This window comes from Mustela putorius, unplaced genomic scaffold (assembly GCF_011764305.1).
Source record: "Mustela putorius furo isolate JIRA1106 unplaced genomic scaffold, ASM1176430v1.1 tig00003834_pilon_pilon_pilon, whole genome shotgun sequence".
NCBI lineage: Eukaryota > Metazoa > Chordata > Mammalia > Carnivora > Mustelidae > Mustela > Mustela putorius.
This window is the reverse complement of record NW_025421987.1, coordinates 133785354-133800915: the sequence shown is the minus strand read 5'-3', so window position 1 is coordinate 133800915 and position 15562 is coordinate 133785354. Positions and strand designations below refer to the sequence as shown.

The window sequence follows — 15562 nt, the reverse complement described above, 5'->3', positions numbered from 1 at the left end:
GCAAAGGTTTCCATGGATTTTTTTTTTTTCTTGCCACATTCCTGTTGCCAAGGAAACCGTCTCCTTTGTGTGGCACATTCCTAGAGCCACTTGAGGTAGACTCCAACTCAAAGAGTATGAGCTCCTTGAATTGGATCAGTCTTAACAATGGAAAATTAAAAAGACAAAAGCTCTTGGCAGAAGGTGGAAAAATACCTTGAAATTGCTGTGGAGTCCTCCCTGCTTGGGAAGAGCAGCGGCAAGCCAATAACAACACTTAATTATGAAATATTTGTTGGATAAAGAAGTTAAACAAGATAGATAAATGAGATATTTGGAAGCTTTAGTCCCCTCCCCACCCCTTCATTCCTTATATACTTCTTCTCTGAAGGAGAAATCAGGAATGCAAGGACTGTTTTGAGGAATATTTCATGTTATAATTGCTATTTTTCTAGAAGACTGTGTGAGGTGGGTGTTTGGAGCTCACTGGGAACACTTCCCAGTGACTGAGGGAATGCCGTGGACCCCTTGGGCCTAGAGAGTTGGGAGCAGGGTGATTGCCATCATGGCTATTCAAATTATGTCACACACTATTCCAAATTGAATTTTTAAATCTTCCATTTGTCTTCTGCCAGTATATAACAATATTGTATATTAAATATTGATTCACATATATTGTCCTTATAGTCTGCAATACTGTTAAATTCCCTAATGAATTCTAGTAGTTGTCTTGTGCACTATTTAGAATTTTTTATGTAAATATGCGTGTCATCCGCACATACAGTTTTACTTCTAAAAACATCCATGTCACAGAAATGTGGGAAGAATCAGTTTACATGTAAGTGTAAAGTGAGTTTTGAATGAGTAAAAATGCTATATTTATAAGGAAGTGGCGTGATCGATGGTTGCAGTACATCTATGTGTGGATTATGTGTACATACATAAGCTCAATGGCAGAAAATGAAGAGGCAAAAATTACCCATTACTGTGTTGGCACGGAGTTTTTGTGTCTTTTTTTAAAACATCCTTTACTGCAAGTACTGTGTTGTTTGGACAGTCTGTAAAAGTTACATGTGCAGAAGAAAACAACAAAAATTACCCACTAAAGCAATCTTCTCTTCCTCCTAATTCTTAGCACAATTTTCAGCAAGTCAGGAGCTTCTGTCTCTGATTCACACTTTGGATTGTTCTTTTTGAGTCACCTCCTCAGTAGGAGCTGAGCCTTTCTGACCAGATAGATCTAGTTAGTCTCTATTGGGGAAATCAGGGCATCCATCAAGAGGCACTGAAGAGCGCCTCCTGCTTTCTGATCTCCGTAGTGCAATACCACATAGTCTTCACACCCTCTGCGTGCAGGTGAGTAATTAGAGTAATACTGGAGAGTTGCTATCCTTGGAAAACGGCGCACGCAATGCCGGCTCGGAACTGGCGGGCCAATTCCACCACTTGCTCTTACAATAGCTTAGAACATGTGCTCCACTCCACTACCTTGCAAAGTGCATTTGGGGCTCTCTTCTGGCCTCTCATTCTACCACTAATTTCTTATTCTCAAAACAATTATGACCCACATGGCTCATGAGAAGTGCAATGGTGCTGGACTTAATACAAAAATAAAAATAAAACACAAGAGTAAGAGCATCTGGGAGAACGTTAAAAATTCAATTATAATGAGTCTCTAGGTGCCTTCAAGAGAACAGGGAGGGAATCAGGAAGAAGAGGTCAGTAGGCAACTAGGGATCGGTGGCAATCCTTGAAGGGCATCAAAACCAGCACGGTCGCCAGGGACGGTAGAAGGCAACTGGGAATAGCACCTGGGAGAGACCACAGAGGCAAGCCCGGGGCAGCTTCAGGGATTTGGACGAGAGCTGAAGTGTGAAGGCTGGAGCATAGCTGACATGCTCTTCCAATGAACAGACATGCAGAAATGCCTGCACCATGGAATCATGCTGTAACAGCTGAATCAATTAGTGACCCTAGTTGTAAGCATGTGACCCCTCCCCCACGACCTGGCACTAAGAGGGTGTGTGAGTCATGGTGTTTCTTCTAGAATGTTACTAGTTCTCCTAGGCTCACAAAATCCTATAGCCTTCCTGGGTTATAGAGATTGCTGCTCTGAACTACGATGTTTATGAAACATTCCCATGGACCCGAAAGCCCATGGCATTTCAGGGCTGGAGTGGGTGATTAGAGTCTGTTCCTTTGCTGATGATCTGAAGGAGCAAATTTAAACACCGTCCAGAAGCCTGACAATTTTCCTATGGGCACCAACGCGTCACTGAATTTGGGAAACAAAAAATAAAAATAACATTCTTCAAGATGCTCTTCACTTTTGTATCACTACGAATTTCCAAGTTTGAAGTCACCAACGCTGAGTGTAACTTTATGCTGGCTCTAAAGACAGCAAGGTGGAGAGGAGACGGTTTAGAGCTCTGTATGCTCTCTTTTCAGAAGGATGGGAAAAACCCAGCATATTCTTCTCAATCACTGAATCATGAATATCTCCAGAGGGATGAGGTGTTCTATCTTGTAATGGAAAAGAGTGTGTGGAATGGAAAGAAATAAGTTTAATAAATTAAAATGAGAAGAAATGCAGACAACTAAAACATGGTATGAGGATCAGCCAGAGTTTAGAGTGAAAAACATGTTTATTATAAGGAGGAAGAAAGAAAGAAAGAAGGAGAAAAAGAAAGAAAGAAAGACAGAAAAAAGAAGGAAGGAAAGAAGGAAGGAAGGAAAGAAGGAAGAAAACCGAGAGAGAGAGAGAGAGAGAGAGATCCAGAGATTAAAGATAGAAAGTAAATAAATGAGAAGATAGATTTGGAAATGGGGAAGAAATGAATACCATGAAGAACTAAAGCAACAAAGTGCTTCCAAAGAAAGGAGGGGCTAAAAAATAAGGCAATTTGTAGATGAAGGCAAAGCTCACTGCAGAAATTAACAAGAAACTGGCAACAAATTAACAAGAAAGTAAAGGAAGAGAAAATTGAAAGGATGGGCCAAGACTGCATGCACTACAAAATACCCTAACTTCTCTGCCTTTAGTTCAGTGAAACTATCAGGTAAACCTGACCAGCTGAAACTAGTAGTTTGGATTCTTACCATTTTCCTAGACTTCATAGTCTTTCTTAGGAAAGCTGTACAGGAATGTTAGAATTTGGGGGGAAACCCCACAATTTATGTGCTTTTATTTTGCCACCTTTTTTTCCTTTTCATCTCTAAACCAAAAATTTATTTTTTTCTAACAAACTACTGCTTCCACTTTTGGCTGCATAATACAAAAAATATAAAAGATAATGCTATGATCTTACTCCCTGTCTTTGCAGAAAAGCAGAAATCCGAAGCACACCAGTAGTGCTTAACTGCATAACAAATGAGTACGTAAACACCAAAAGGTACATAAAATGCAAAGTGCCAAAACATGCTGAATAAATCCCTTTTACTATAACCTCCTAGGGGACAGAGGGTACCTGGCCATCTATACTGTTTTGGTTACCTATACGGCTTTCAAACCTAAAAATAGCACGATTCTTATTTTGCTCCTAATACTGTTAACCTTTCTCATAACCTCAGCTTAATACTTCTCATTCCCATTTCTGTAAATGGAATAATTAGACCAATTAATGAAAGAAACACATGAACATTTCCACAGAAACCTTTTCCAGACTCATTTTTTCAGAACAGCATGTTCCGCAAGGATTTATCCATGTGATTTCCACTGATGTTAACAGAAATCAGATAATTAAGTCCTCGTGCAACTCTTTGATAATCGACCCGCTCTGCTTTTAGTAACATAAAATACAGACACCCAGGGTACGAATGTCTTCCTCAACTGGTCAAGTGTAACAATTTCTGCATTGCTTCTCTGAGTGGTTATTGGTTATACATTTTTAAAAATGTATTTAAAAATATATAGAGAGATTAATAAGGCTTTAAGCATTAAAATACATATAAATTATATGTAGGATAACTAGACAAATATTTTTTAAAACCATTAAGTTTGGAGAAGGCTATTTGAGATTAAGAAAGAAAATCCCACTGTCTAGAAATTAATGTGTCTTATTGGTCACACTGGTATCCCAAATTCTTTCTTTAGCTCTGATGGTCCTTCATCCCATCTTCATCCATACCCAAGGGGAAGAAAGTCAAGGGGAGGAATACCATAAGAACAGAGAAAGAGGAGGGCTTTTTCAAAGATAAAACTCTCAGTTGCATTGACATTGCTTAATAAGTCAAGCTAAAAATGCAGGATTCACTGTCAACTTTACACAAGTGCTCTGGTTAAATAAATTTATAGACTACATTAAGGTACATTTTGCCCCATCCCAAATGTGTTTCAGAGCAACATTAAAGAAACAATAATCTTTTTTCCTACTAGGAGATGTTGTTATGAACAATATTCTATCACAACAAAAATAGTACTACTACAAGAAGCAAAAAGCTAAACATATCACTGTTTATTGAACTTCCATGCAGGCCTATCAGGAAAGGAGCTGTGGTTTTGGTCTATTTTCAAATACACATGTGTCACAGATAATGACATCTTTCTGCCAGAGATGCCACCGAATCCATTCCTTTGTTAAACACTCAAAAGGGAGCTAAGTGATTGAAGAAAGGAGCTGCCTTGAACAGAGGGTCCTATGAGCAAGTTTCAGGGACTGGGTCTTCCCTGCCATCTGAACAGTTTTAAAACTAATCAGTTGAAATGAGTGTTGATGGGAACATTATTTCTTTAAATTTATAAAAACTCCTAAATTGCTAAGCATACACAAATCCAAACATACTATTCCCATGCAAGCAGCCCAAGGGTCTCTGACCTATTCCTTGGGCAAATGTCTGACCTTTCAAAAATGTGTGTATTTGTTTGTTGCTATGGATTGGTTTGTTGCCCTGTCTCTCTATCTGATTTTAAAACATTTAGCTACAGTTTGGTTCTTATTCGTTTTTGAGATGAACAACTGAGAGGTTTCCGTTTAGCCTTCTCAATCTTCACACACTCTCTTCTCTCTCTCTCTTTCTCCCTTTCTCTCTCTCTCTCAAATTCACATACCCCGACACATATAGCCACTTAACCCTCCGCATTCATGATAACTTGAAAAGAAGTACACACATTATTAATTCTTTCAACACTTCTGAGTGCCTGCTGTGTTGTGCAAGCATGTTATATTTATTTTCTATCTCAAAATTTGGATCTGTAAACATTAATGCACTAATCCTAAATACTAGCTATAATTTGTAAGAGTCATATACTAACTATGAAGTAGTTGCCTAAAGTATAAATAATATCAAATCAAAGAGTGAATGTGGGGGACGCCTGGGTGGCTCAGTGGGTTAAGCAGCTGCCTTCGGCTCAGGTCATGATCCCAGCGTCCTGGGATCAAGTCCCACATCGGGCTCCTTTCTTGGCAGGGAGCCTGCTTCTCCCTCTGCCTCTGCCTGCCATTCTGTCTGCCTGTGCTCGCTCTCTCTCTCTCTGATAAATAAATAAAATCTTAAAAAAAAAAAAAAAGAGTGAATGTAATGCAACAGCTTACATACAGGCCAGCCATGATTAAAAGTTTGCTATCTATGACATTGCTCTCCAGATGGTGGAGCATTAGTATTGGCATCCCCTGGGAGTGTGCTCAGAATGCAGAATCTCAGGACTCACTCCAAAACTACTGAGGTAAAAAAATGCATTTGATCAAGATCCTTGTTGGTATATATGCTCATTAAAGTTTAGGGGGCACTGACCACAGTAACGCTCCCTTAAACACGCTCAAAGGGGAGGGGCTGAGAATGGCATTTACAAGCTCTTCTCAGGAATCCAGAGAGGCATGGAAAAATCCAATGGCCTGTTATATAGCTAGCATTTCTGACAGGCTGAACCCTGCTATTCTACAAGCCTTCAGTGAAGAACTCCCTGCACACCAAAGGTTTTCTGCCTATGTAGAAAGGAGGTTTGAATCAATGCAATCTATATCCTAAAGGTCAGAGTGACCCTAAAGATTTCCTGGAATAGGTTGTTATCCTATCATCAGTTAGCAAAATAAAACAAACAAGATCTACATTCCCTGACCTGGTTTTCTCCTCCCTCAGTGTACTTCTCTATGATCTTTGTTTACATATATTTTTAATTTATTGCAGACGTTCTTTATCTGTATCCGTCATACTTCTCTCTCATCAACTGGACAGCAGGAAGGCTATTGCAGAGTTTGTTTCCTGATTCTCTAACAGGACAGAGAAAAAATGATACTCTGAGAGGTGTGGAAGCTCCAATTTCCACCTTAGGAAGGGGGAGGGGTGATAACATGTTTCCCAAGTTTTCTGGATATTGTTTTACTCTCGTTTGCACGCTCTCCACATAATGTGCCCGTGGTACTAAGTTCAAATATCCAAAGGCAGAATCTCACAAGTCAGAATTGGTCACACTGAGCAAGCCTGCTGGGTTTCTGAAACCGATGTTTGTCACTGAATCTGTAGACTGAGGTACTAGAAGCCCCCTCTCCCCACCCTTTCTGGCTCTGAGGAGAAAGATGCCACACCAGGCAGGAGGCTGGCCTTCCTTGGTTTCCTTATTTAACCAAACTAAGCATTTAAATTCTGTCTCTACTATTCATACCTCAGGATGGCTGTTTAGCATAGTGTAAGAGAGAATCCGAGTGAGGGTGATGTTAAATATAAGGGTGATGTTAAAGAGTGAATCAAGCGACTCAAACAATTTTCAAGACCTCTGTCACTGTCTCCTGCAAGGATTCCAACTCTGCTTTGCCAGGCGGTTTGGCTCATCATTTAACCAACCCAGAGTCCTGACAGGACTGGAGCAGAAGTAAACTAAGGATGCTTAAGAAATCCCCCCAAAGCTACCTTGGCTTTTGCAATATGATGCATTATTTAAGATTTCTAAGCTGTAATATGAAAAGTAAAACATTTTTATGGAAAGTGCTCTATGAAACTGGTTTTTACCCCAAATGAAGCACTCAGCAGATGGTTGGGAGTGGGGAGGAGGCCAGGAAAAGGATTTAAAAAGCAGAGGTAAGTGGCATCTCCAGAGTTTTCAGAATCTACACCAAAGGCTGTTCTGCAGTTATAAATGCAGTATAAACAAAGCATTGTGTCCCCCCCGACCCTTTCCTGCTCTGCTCTGCCTCCTTCTATCTTTCTATTGCTCTACTTCAAGGACATTTAAGAATTCAGGTTCTCCTGCAGCACTGTTGGGCTGCCTGTTTTAAACAGCAATCTACATTATTCTTCTACCTAAACCTAAAGAGATATCACTGTCATTAAGCAAAGTAGTGGAAGCCTTGCAAGTGAGGGATGTAGGCAACAGTGTCTGGGAACAGCTGACCAAAACCTCCTTGGTCATAGGCCCTTTCCTTCCAGACTATTTTTATGGATTACTGTCACCTCTTTCTAGGGAATCAAACATATATTAAGTATTTGAGGGGGAAAAAGAAAGAAAAAAAACAACAAATGATAACATGCTTTGAATACTTCGAAGGCTCCCCCGCATCCTTAGACTTCAGGGAAACTGAGGGTAACGTTGGCCTTAAGATTCAGGTCAGGACTGTAGGAAGTCTTATAATTGGAGTTGTGAATATCACCTCTCAGCCACAGATAGAACCAGTAAGCAGAAGATCAGCAAAAATGCAGAAGATTTGAACAACAAAATAAACTGACAGGATTTTAATTGACATATCTAGAACATTTCCATCAAATAACAGCAGAGCACCCAATTGTTTTCAAGAGCTTATGGAGCATTCAGCAAGTTAGACCATATCCTGGTCCATAAAACCAACCTCAACAATCTTCTAAGAGTTAAAATCATACAGAGTATGTTCTTTGACTGCAACAGAATCAGTCGAGAACCAATCACAGAAATACATCAGGGAAATCTCCAAACACTTGTGTATTAAACAAAACACCTCTAACTAATCCACAGATCAAGGAGGAAATCTCACAAAAAATTACACACACACATCCACACACACACATGAATGAAAATGGAAAAGGAAATAAAACACATAAAAATATGTGCCACATTGTTAAAGAAAGGCTATGGAGAAAACCTATAGCTCTATGTATGTTCTCATTAGAAAAGAGAAAAAGTCCTACATCAATAATCTCACTTCCTACCTCAAGAAACTACATAGAGTAAAACAAAATAAAGCTAATGTGTGCAGAAGGAAGAAAATAAAAAAGAAAAGAACAGAAATCAATGAAATCAAAGCAATAAAACAATAGAGAAAATAAATGAGACAAAGTGGCAGTTCCTTGAAAAGATCAATAAAATTGATAAACCTAGCAAGACTTACAAAACTGAGAAGGGAGAACTTAAAAATCACCAATAGGAAGAAAAAAACAGGATATCCCAACATATCCTGCAGCCATTCAAAGGATAATAAAGAAATACCACTGATAACTTTTTATTGACAAGTCCAACAACTTAGAAGAAATGAGCCAATTCCTCAATGATCACAAAGGACCAAAACTCAGCAAAGATGAGACCCATCATCTGAATACTTTTTTAACTATAACAATGTCATAATTAAAGGCTCTAGGAATTATATTCATGTAAAAAGTAAAAAATAATGCTTCTGAAAATCTCTAGGCCAGACAGGGTCATTGGAGGATTCTATCAAACATTTAATTCAGCACCATTTTTATAGAATTCCTTCCAAAAAAACAGAAGAGGAGGGAACACTCCAACTCATTTTATGAAGCCATCAGTATTCTGATACCAAAACCAGGATTTATTCATCCCCACATGCCCACTTATGAAAGCATATAGGACTTTACAAGCCCATTTTTGTGGCTTTTAGAACATGTGCAAGATTGTGGAGAGTGGAGAATAAAGCTACATATATTTCTTTTTTAGTTAAACTGAAAAGGGAATTTGGAGTTGGATAGAAGATTCAAGACAAATTCTTTTATTTTTTTTTCTTTCTTTCTCCTTTTCAATATGTGATCTGCACATAGATGTCTCAGCTGAGCTCTTGTCATGTGCTGTTCATGACAAGCTCTGCAAAGGAATATGAAAGTCTGTGGGGGGTCGGGAGCCTGAGTCCAGAGTCCCCCATTTGTTCTGCTATTAGTCAACGTGCATACTTAGATAATTAATTAGATGCTATCTGCCTCTGTGACAGGGGCCTGCGGGCTTAGTTTCCCTGTGCTCGTTTCTCTAGATCAACCATGACGGTAAAGAAAGGCACATTAGTAACTAGGTTTATGTGATTATGATAAACTGATTAAATGTGCAGGTTTAAAACCAGGCAAGTCTGGGTGCTTCTCCTAGTCTGATCAGCCCTGGCACACAGAGGGACTTATTTCTGAACACGAGTACTCACAGCTACTATTTCCCATATAAATTTGTGGTGAGGATGAAACAATGCAATGTTTGTAAACACTTAGCATAGCAACCAGCCACTTAGAGCCTTAACTGATGGTGGCTATAGTTACTACTAACAAGTTTATGGCCTTAAAAATGTCTTTCGAGGTGCCTGGGTGGCTCAGTCGGTATCTGCCTGTGGTTCAGGTCATGCTGTCAAGGCCCTGGGGTGGAGCCCCATGTTGGACTCCCTGCTCAGTGGGGAGTCTGCTTCTCCCTCTCCTTCTGTCCTGTTCATGCTCTCTCTCAAATAAATAAATAAAATCTTTAAAAACAAACAAACAGAAAAAAGTTTTTTAAACCAGAATAAAAAACCATAGCAACATAGGTATTAACTAAACACAATATGGTAACTGACTGCTAAGTAAACTGAAAAGATGATGAAACAAAAGCTTGCTCACCAGCACTCCATTTCAGTATTTGACCCCCGGGGAAAAACCCATTCCCATTGCAAGTGAGGTGAGACAACCTCACTTACAATTCTTCCAGGGCTGGAAGGCTTTCAACACCACAGTCTTTTTAGCTCAAACCTGGTAACTACCTTTCTGTACAGCTTCAGGTCTTCAACAACGCTCTCGTAAAGAAAAGTATCTTCCTTCACTACTGCGGTTACCTGATGATGTTAAATTGACAACATATTTTTCCCCATTAGAGACACTTCTGTATTGATGGCTTTTACTTTCCCTGGATATGTAGCTTCAAAATCCAAATACCATGTTCAAATCAATCACTTAAGTCCTCCAAAATTTCTGAACATTAACGACCCTTGTTTGTAGCCCCCACCAGTGACGCCTCCTTCTAGAGGCTGAGCACCTCTATCACCTGTTGGCAACATCGAATGCAAAAAATCATCAGGAGGAAGAATTTACATCCCCCTATTGGGCCTCAGGGTAATTCAAGTGGCCTATTTAGCCAGTTGCAGACTATGCAATTTCCTTTATAAAAACCCAGTGTGTGTAGTTTTCAGGCCTAGGAAAGATGTCGTGACTTACAGAGATTTCAATTTGGTCAAGAATATGGGACAAAGAAGAAATGTTTTCATGACCATTAAATAAAGATTAAGAACAATGCCAAGAAGCAAACGAGGATTCAACTCTCATTTGGTTATAACTGAGGCAAATTGGCTCCGCACTAATGTCTAACCCCTTGATGCAGGCCAGGAGAAGGTGGGAGAAGGTCTGGTCCCAGAGAGTCAGGATGTCACTGCGGAATGAGGCCGCCCACCCTTGGTCCTGAGATTGCTTTACAGATAGCGAGGGCCTATCTTCCAGCTCCTCCAGGAACTGCAGCTCCCCCAAAGAACCACTGTGTCCCTTTGGGAAGTCTCTCTTAGTGAGAGACAGCAAGTGCCCTCCTAGCTGTAGTTACATACTGTCCCGGAGCCTTGGCATGAGCTGGATGGCCTGGATTTTATTAGCAGAGGTGATTCTTAGTAAGGTCTTCCCAAGCCTTCAGCAAATTCAACACCATGGTGGAAACTGCATTGAGATTGGGTGTGGTGGTCTCAAAAGTCTCATGTATATGTCTATGCTGTCACTTCCAGGGGGATATCATTCGCACATCATTTCCTTTTTCTCTTCTCCCCAGTTCCCACAGACCACCTCAACTCCACTCATCTCTCTGATACCCGAAGCACTTCTATTTTGAGGGAAAAATTCTATTCTACTACTTTAAAATGCACCCTTCTAATGATGGTGTCATTACCTTGCCTTGGGGTGGCATTTCCATGGTGATGTGGGAGCATGAGACAAGTCAATGTCTGCAGGCTGCCATGAGATGTAGTTGGGGCCAGTTAGGTCTCTGTGAGATGGGGGGAGGTTCTGCACCCCTAAATTCTCCCAAAATGTTTTTAAAAAGATGAAAAATATCACAGCATTCTTGTTAATATTGAAATGCATCAATGAAGACAGTGGAGAGGCGTTAGGGGGAGACTGGGGCTTGTCCTGAGTCTCCATCTGTTGCCCAGTGAACGTGTTCATCCAACTGTCTCAGCCCTCACACAGATCTGGAGTTTTCAGGTTTTAGTAGGTTCCAGAATGTTTGTAACCACATGCCTGCATAGGAACTATATACTCCACCACAAGTCTGAAATAACTCTTTAGGAAACTGTCAAATAATGGCAGTAAGCTAAAATTTGGTCAATCAGTATCATTCGATAGCTGCATCTTTTTTCTACAGGCATTGGTAACCAAAAGGGAAACTTCGCAGTAGCCTCTGGACCAGTAGCTAGGAAATCATAAATTAACTCTCGAACAAACATTAGCAGGAGGACTGCAAGCAGTCCTTTAATATATATCTAAACTGACAAAATAGCTACCACCACATGATAGAGATAATAACATTTTCCAACAATCAGAGAAAGTATTACCAAACTCTTTAGTTAAAATAACTGATCACTTAAAACCCTTTTGTGTTGGGACCCCTGGGGGCTCAGTCAGGTAAGTGCCTGCCTTTGGCTCAGGTCATGTTCTCAGGGTGCTGGGATCGAGTTTTGCATCAGGCTGTCTGCTCAGTAGGGAGTCTGCTTCTCCCTCTTCCCCCCTTTTTTCCTTTCTCTCCCGCTCTCCAATAAAGAAATGAAATCTTTAAGAAAATTAAAAAATCAACTTTTCGTGTTCTTATTACTATAAAAATGTAAAATCAGTCCAGAGGTCAATGTTTATTTCCACCCCCCCAAACTATTACAGTGTTGAGACAACAGTAGGTTTGGCTGGCAGTTATGTATTTCTCTAATACTTCTCCCACAGACTTTAAATAGGTCATGAGATGAACCAAAGGCCACATACCCATCTGCAGTACAGAGGAATTGAATCATTTCTCCAATCTGACACCCTAGTCTCAGGGTGTCTGTTATTCATGTAAACCCTTGGCCAGGACTGTGCGTTTTGTCCACTAATAAAAATTGCACATCTACCGTATATGCCACATATCCCATACATATCACATATGCATATACATAGAATCAGCATAGAACTCAGATCGTGGAACAGTCAATGAGGAGGCAGTGGGAGCGCAGCTGTCACACACAACCTACTTACGGAAGGCGGGGTCTCCCAGGCGGGCAGTCTTCAGCATGGCAACGAGCCATTTCTCCTGCAGAGTGGTCAGCAGGAAGGACACAAGCCTCTCCCTAGCACAAGTCACTCAGCCCTGCTGGGTTCCTGCTGCTCTCTGGGCACCGGCATGCCATTAGGAGTGTGACACAGTAGGGAAAGAGACCGGTTCACTGTGAGACCTGCTACTCACTCTCGTACAGTGTATCGGCCCCCCTTCCCACTGCACAGTGGCTGCCAAGCTCTGGGCGGGAGGCGTGTGGCCCTTGAGAAAGTGAACCATGGAGTCAAGAGTTCCACTGGGGACACAGGCTGCAGTGTCTAGGGCCTTCTTCTAAAGACAGTACTTTTTAGGATAGTATGGAGACTACCTAATTGGGTCCCTTAGCCTTGGGAACAGGGGAAGGATTTCTTCAGGTTGAAAAGGGGGGGCGGGGAGGAAAGGTATGAACTAGGAAGATAAGGATGTGGTTGGCCCTCTGCTTTAAAAGAAATTAAGAAGATCCAAAAATAATTCATGGAGCCTGTATTGAGCATGCGAGTCTGGGGTGCTGGAGTGACGTGGGCTTCATCTTCTTGCACCTGTTACTTTTCCACACAGAGTTAATCCAACGCTCTGTTATCTTGTCTGGGTAAGGGAAAATGCGGCGATTTAAATAGCCAAGCTTGGATATTCATCCAAAGAGGACAGCGGAGAGATTTACATGCAAAAATCCCTGGGTTAGAGGAGGACATGGGAAACACACCACAAGTACCTGCTTGCTGTGCTGCCTGGGACATCTGCTGAGCCCTCTGAGCACTGTACTGAACGGAGGCCAGGGGCCGGTACTGCTGTGTGGTTGAGGTAGGGTATTGACCAGATGGATAGTAATACACGGACATCTGTGGAAGAAAGAGAAAAGCCACAGGGAGTGAGAAATGTATACGAAGCAACCTTTTTTGATGCAAAATATGTATGGTCATCTCATGACATACTATAATCTTAGTAGACTGTAAAGTTGGCCAGCAAATGCTTCCACTGGGCCTATGTGTGTGTTCATGCTACCTTTTTCATGAATATGTGAAATCTATTCCCCAAGCCCTTGAATCTGGGCTGGCTCTGTGACTCGCTTTGACCAATGCCATGGCCAAGCCAGATCCCTAAGACTTGCACTTCCGCTCACCCAGGACGAACAGCTAGCTGTCATCCTGCTGGAGAAAGAGGCCATGTGGAGAAGACAGGCACCCCGAGGGGGCAGGCTACGCTGACGTTCTAGGCATGGGAGTGAGGCCATCTTGGATGTTCCAGCTCCAGTCAAGCTGTCGGAGCCATGACCGTCCGAGGCAGAGCTGAACCACCCCAGTTGAGTCCTGCGTTAGTCACTGACCTAGCCCTGAACAATACAACGGTTGTTGTCTTAAAACACTGGATTTTGTGTCTTCAAAATGAAACAAAAGTGAATGAAACAGGGGTGCCTGGGAGGCTCAGGTGATTAAGCATCTGACTTCAGCTCAAGTCATGATCGAGCATCCTGGGATCAAGAGTCCCACATCCAGCTCCCTGTTTAGCAGGGAACCAGCTTCTCCTTCTGCCTCTCCACCTCGCCCCCTTGTGCTCTCACTCCCTCGCTCACTCTCTCTCAAAGAAACAAATAAATAAAGTCTTTTTTAAAAGGGGGGAGGCATGTAATAGTCATCTACAACAACAAAAAGTTTATAATAGTTTAAAATATTACGTCTAAGTTGAATTGTTCTTCTAATGGAAACACAAGTGAGATGTGAAAGCTGCTAATCACTAGCCTATAAGAAGCAGGGGTTGGAATTACAAAATATGGTCAAGTCTATCAAAGCACTTGGCAGAGTGATTAGCACAGCACCAGTATCCAAAAGAATTTACATTCCATCTGACAGAAGGAAATATGTTTAAAATAATGTTTATGCCACCTACTGTCACTTTCTAATGACTAGGAATGACTGAAAATACTCTAATTACTTCCAACAAGATTCCGATCAAAATGTCTTTTGATTTAAAAAGTCTTCCTTGGGGCACCTGGGTGGCTCAGTGGGTTAAGCCTCTGCCTTCGGCTTGGGTCATGATCCTGGGGTCCTGGGATCGAGCCTCGCATCGGGCTCTCTGCTCAGCAGGGAGCCTGCTTCTCTTCCTCTCTCTCTGCCTGCCTCTCTGCCTACTTGTGATCTCTGTCTGTCAAATAAATAAATAAATAAATAATCTTTTTAAAAAAGTTAAAAAAAAAAAAAAGAAAATTCTTCCTTGCCTGCCTCAGTTCATTTATATTAAGGCTGCTCTCTTACTGATCTTGAATAATTTTTCATCTCTAGCCTTCTGACCATTCTTCTATCATCTTCTTGAAAGTGTAAATAGAGGTACACTAGGACCAGCCTACAAGTGCTATTCTCAAATACACAGAATAAAATTACAAGCTACCTGTATTTGAGAACAGTGATTTTCATGAGTATTTCACTTTCTGATTTGATTATGTCAAATAAGAAACACTTTTTTAATTTCAATCTTGCTATTGAAACACATCTGTCATCCTTTCCTGACTTAGCATAACATAGAAACAAAAGATAACTTAGAGTGTGTTGAGCTACGGTTTTGCAATTCCCTGAATTGTTATGAATTCTACTTCTGACTGGCAATATGGATATCCAAGGATAAGGGACTGAACGAGTCTTGAGAGAACACAGGTCAGTATTTGGCAACTAACTGATTGCACATTTTGTTTATGGTTATTTTTTTTCTTCCTGTTTTTCCCTTCCTTTGTAAGGAGTTTATAACAACAAAACCCCAAAGAACCCTAATGTAATAATGGATTTTAGTTACACTCTGGTAAATCATGAAGCTATTAAAGATTACTACCATTATACATTAGATGCTTCCTTAAATTAAGAACAAGAACAACTATTACGGAATTTATTCATGAGCCTTTTATTTATTTCTATGTTCTTTAGGAAGAATAACAGTTTGTTCCTTTTGGAAAATCTGTGACTTGATTCAGTGGACGCTCAGAAATATGTTACCCAATCCTTGGTCTCTTCTCTCACATTCAATATGAAACACGAAATACCTTCAGGGACAAGGGACAGAGTTCAAACACTTCAAAATTTCCTGATGAACACTAATGGTTTGGATGAAAGCATAACCTCTTGAAGGAGAGTCTCAATT

At 40.9% G+C, this 15562-nt stretch overlaps 1 protein-coding gene across 21 annotated transcripts in view; it reads right to left on the bottom strand.

Moving 5' to 3' along the window:
* The window catches only part of ARPP21 (cAMP regulated phosphoprotein 21), a 154400-nt gene that overhangs the window by 37967 nt on the left and 100871 nt on the right, over window positions 1-15562 (bottom strand). For all 21 annotated transcript variants that reach the window (XM_013059990.2, XM_004759409.3, XM_004759404.3 and 18 more), the window contains one exon: window positions 13152-13278. In XM_013059990.2, coding sequence (XP_012915444.1) covers window positions 13152-13278 — 127 coding nt within the window. The remainder of the gene's footprint in view (window positions 1-13151; window positions 13279-15562) is intronic.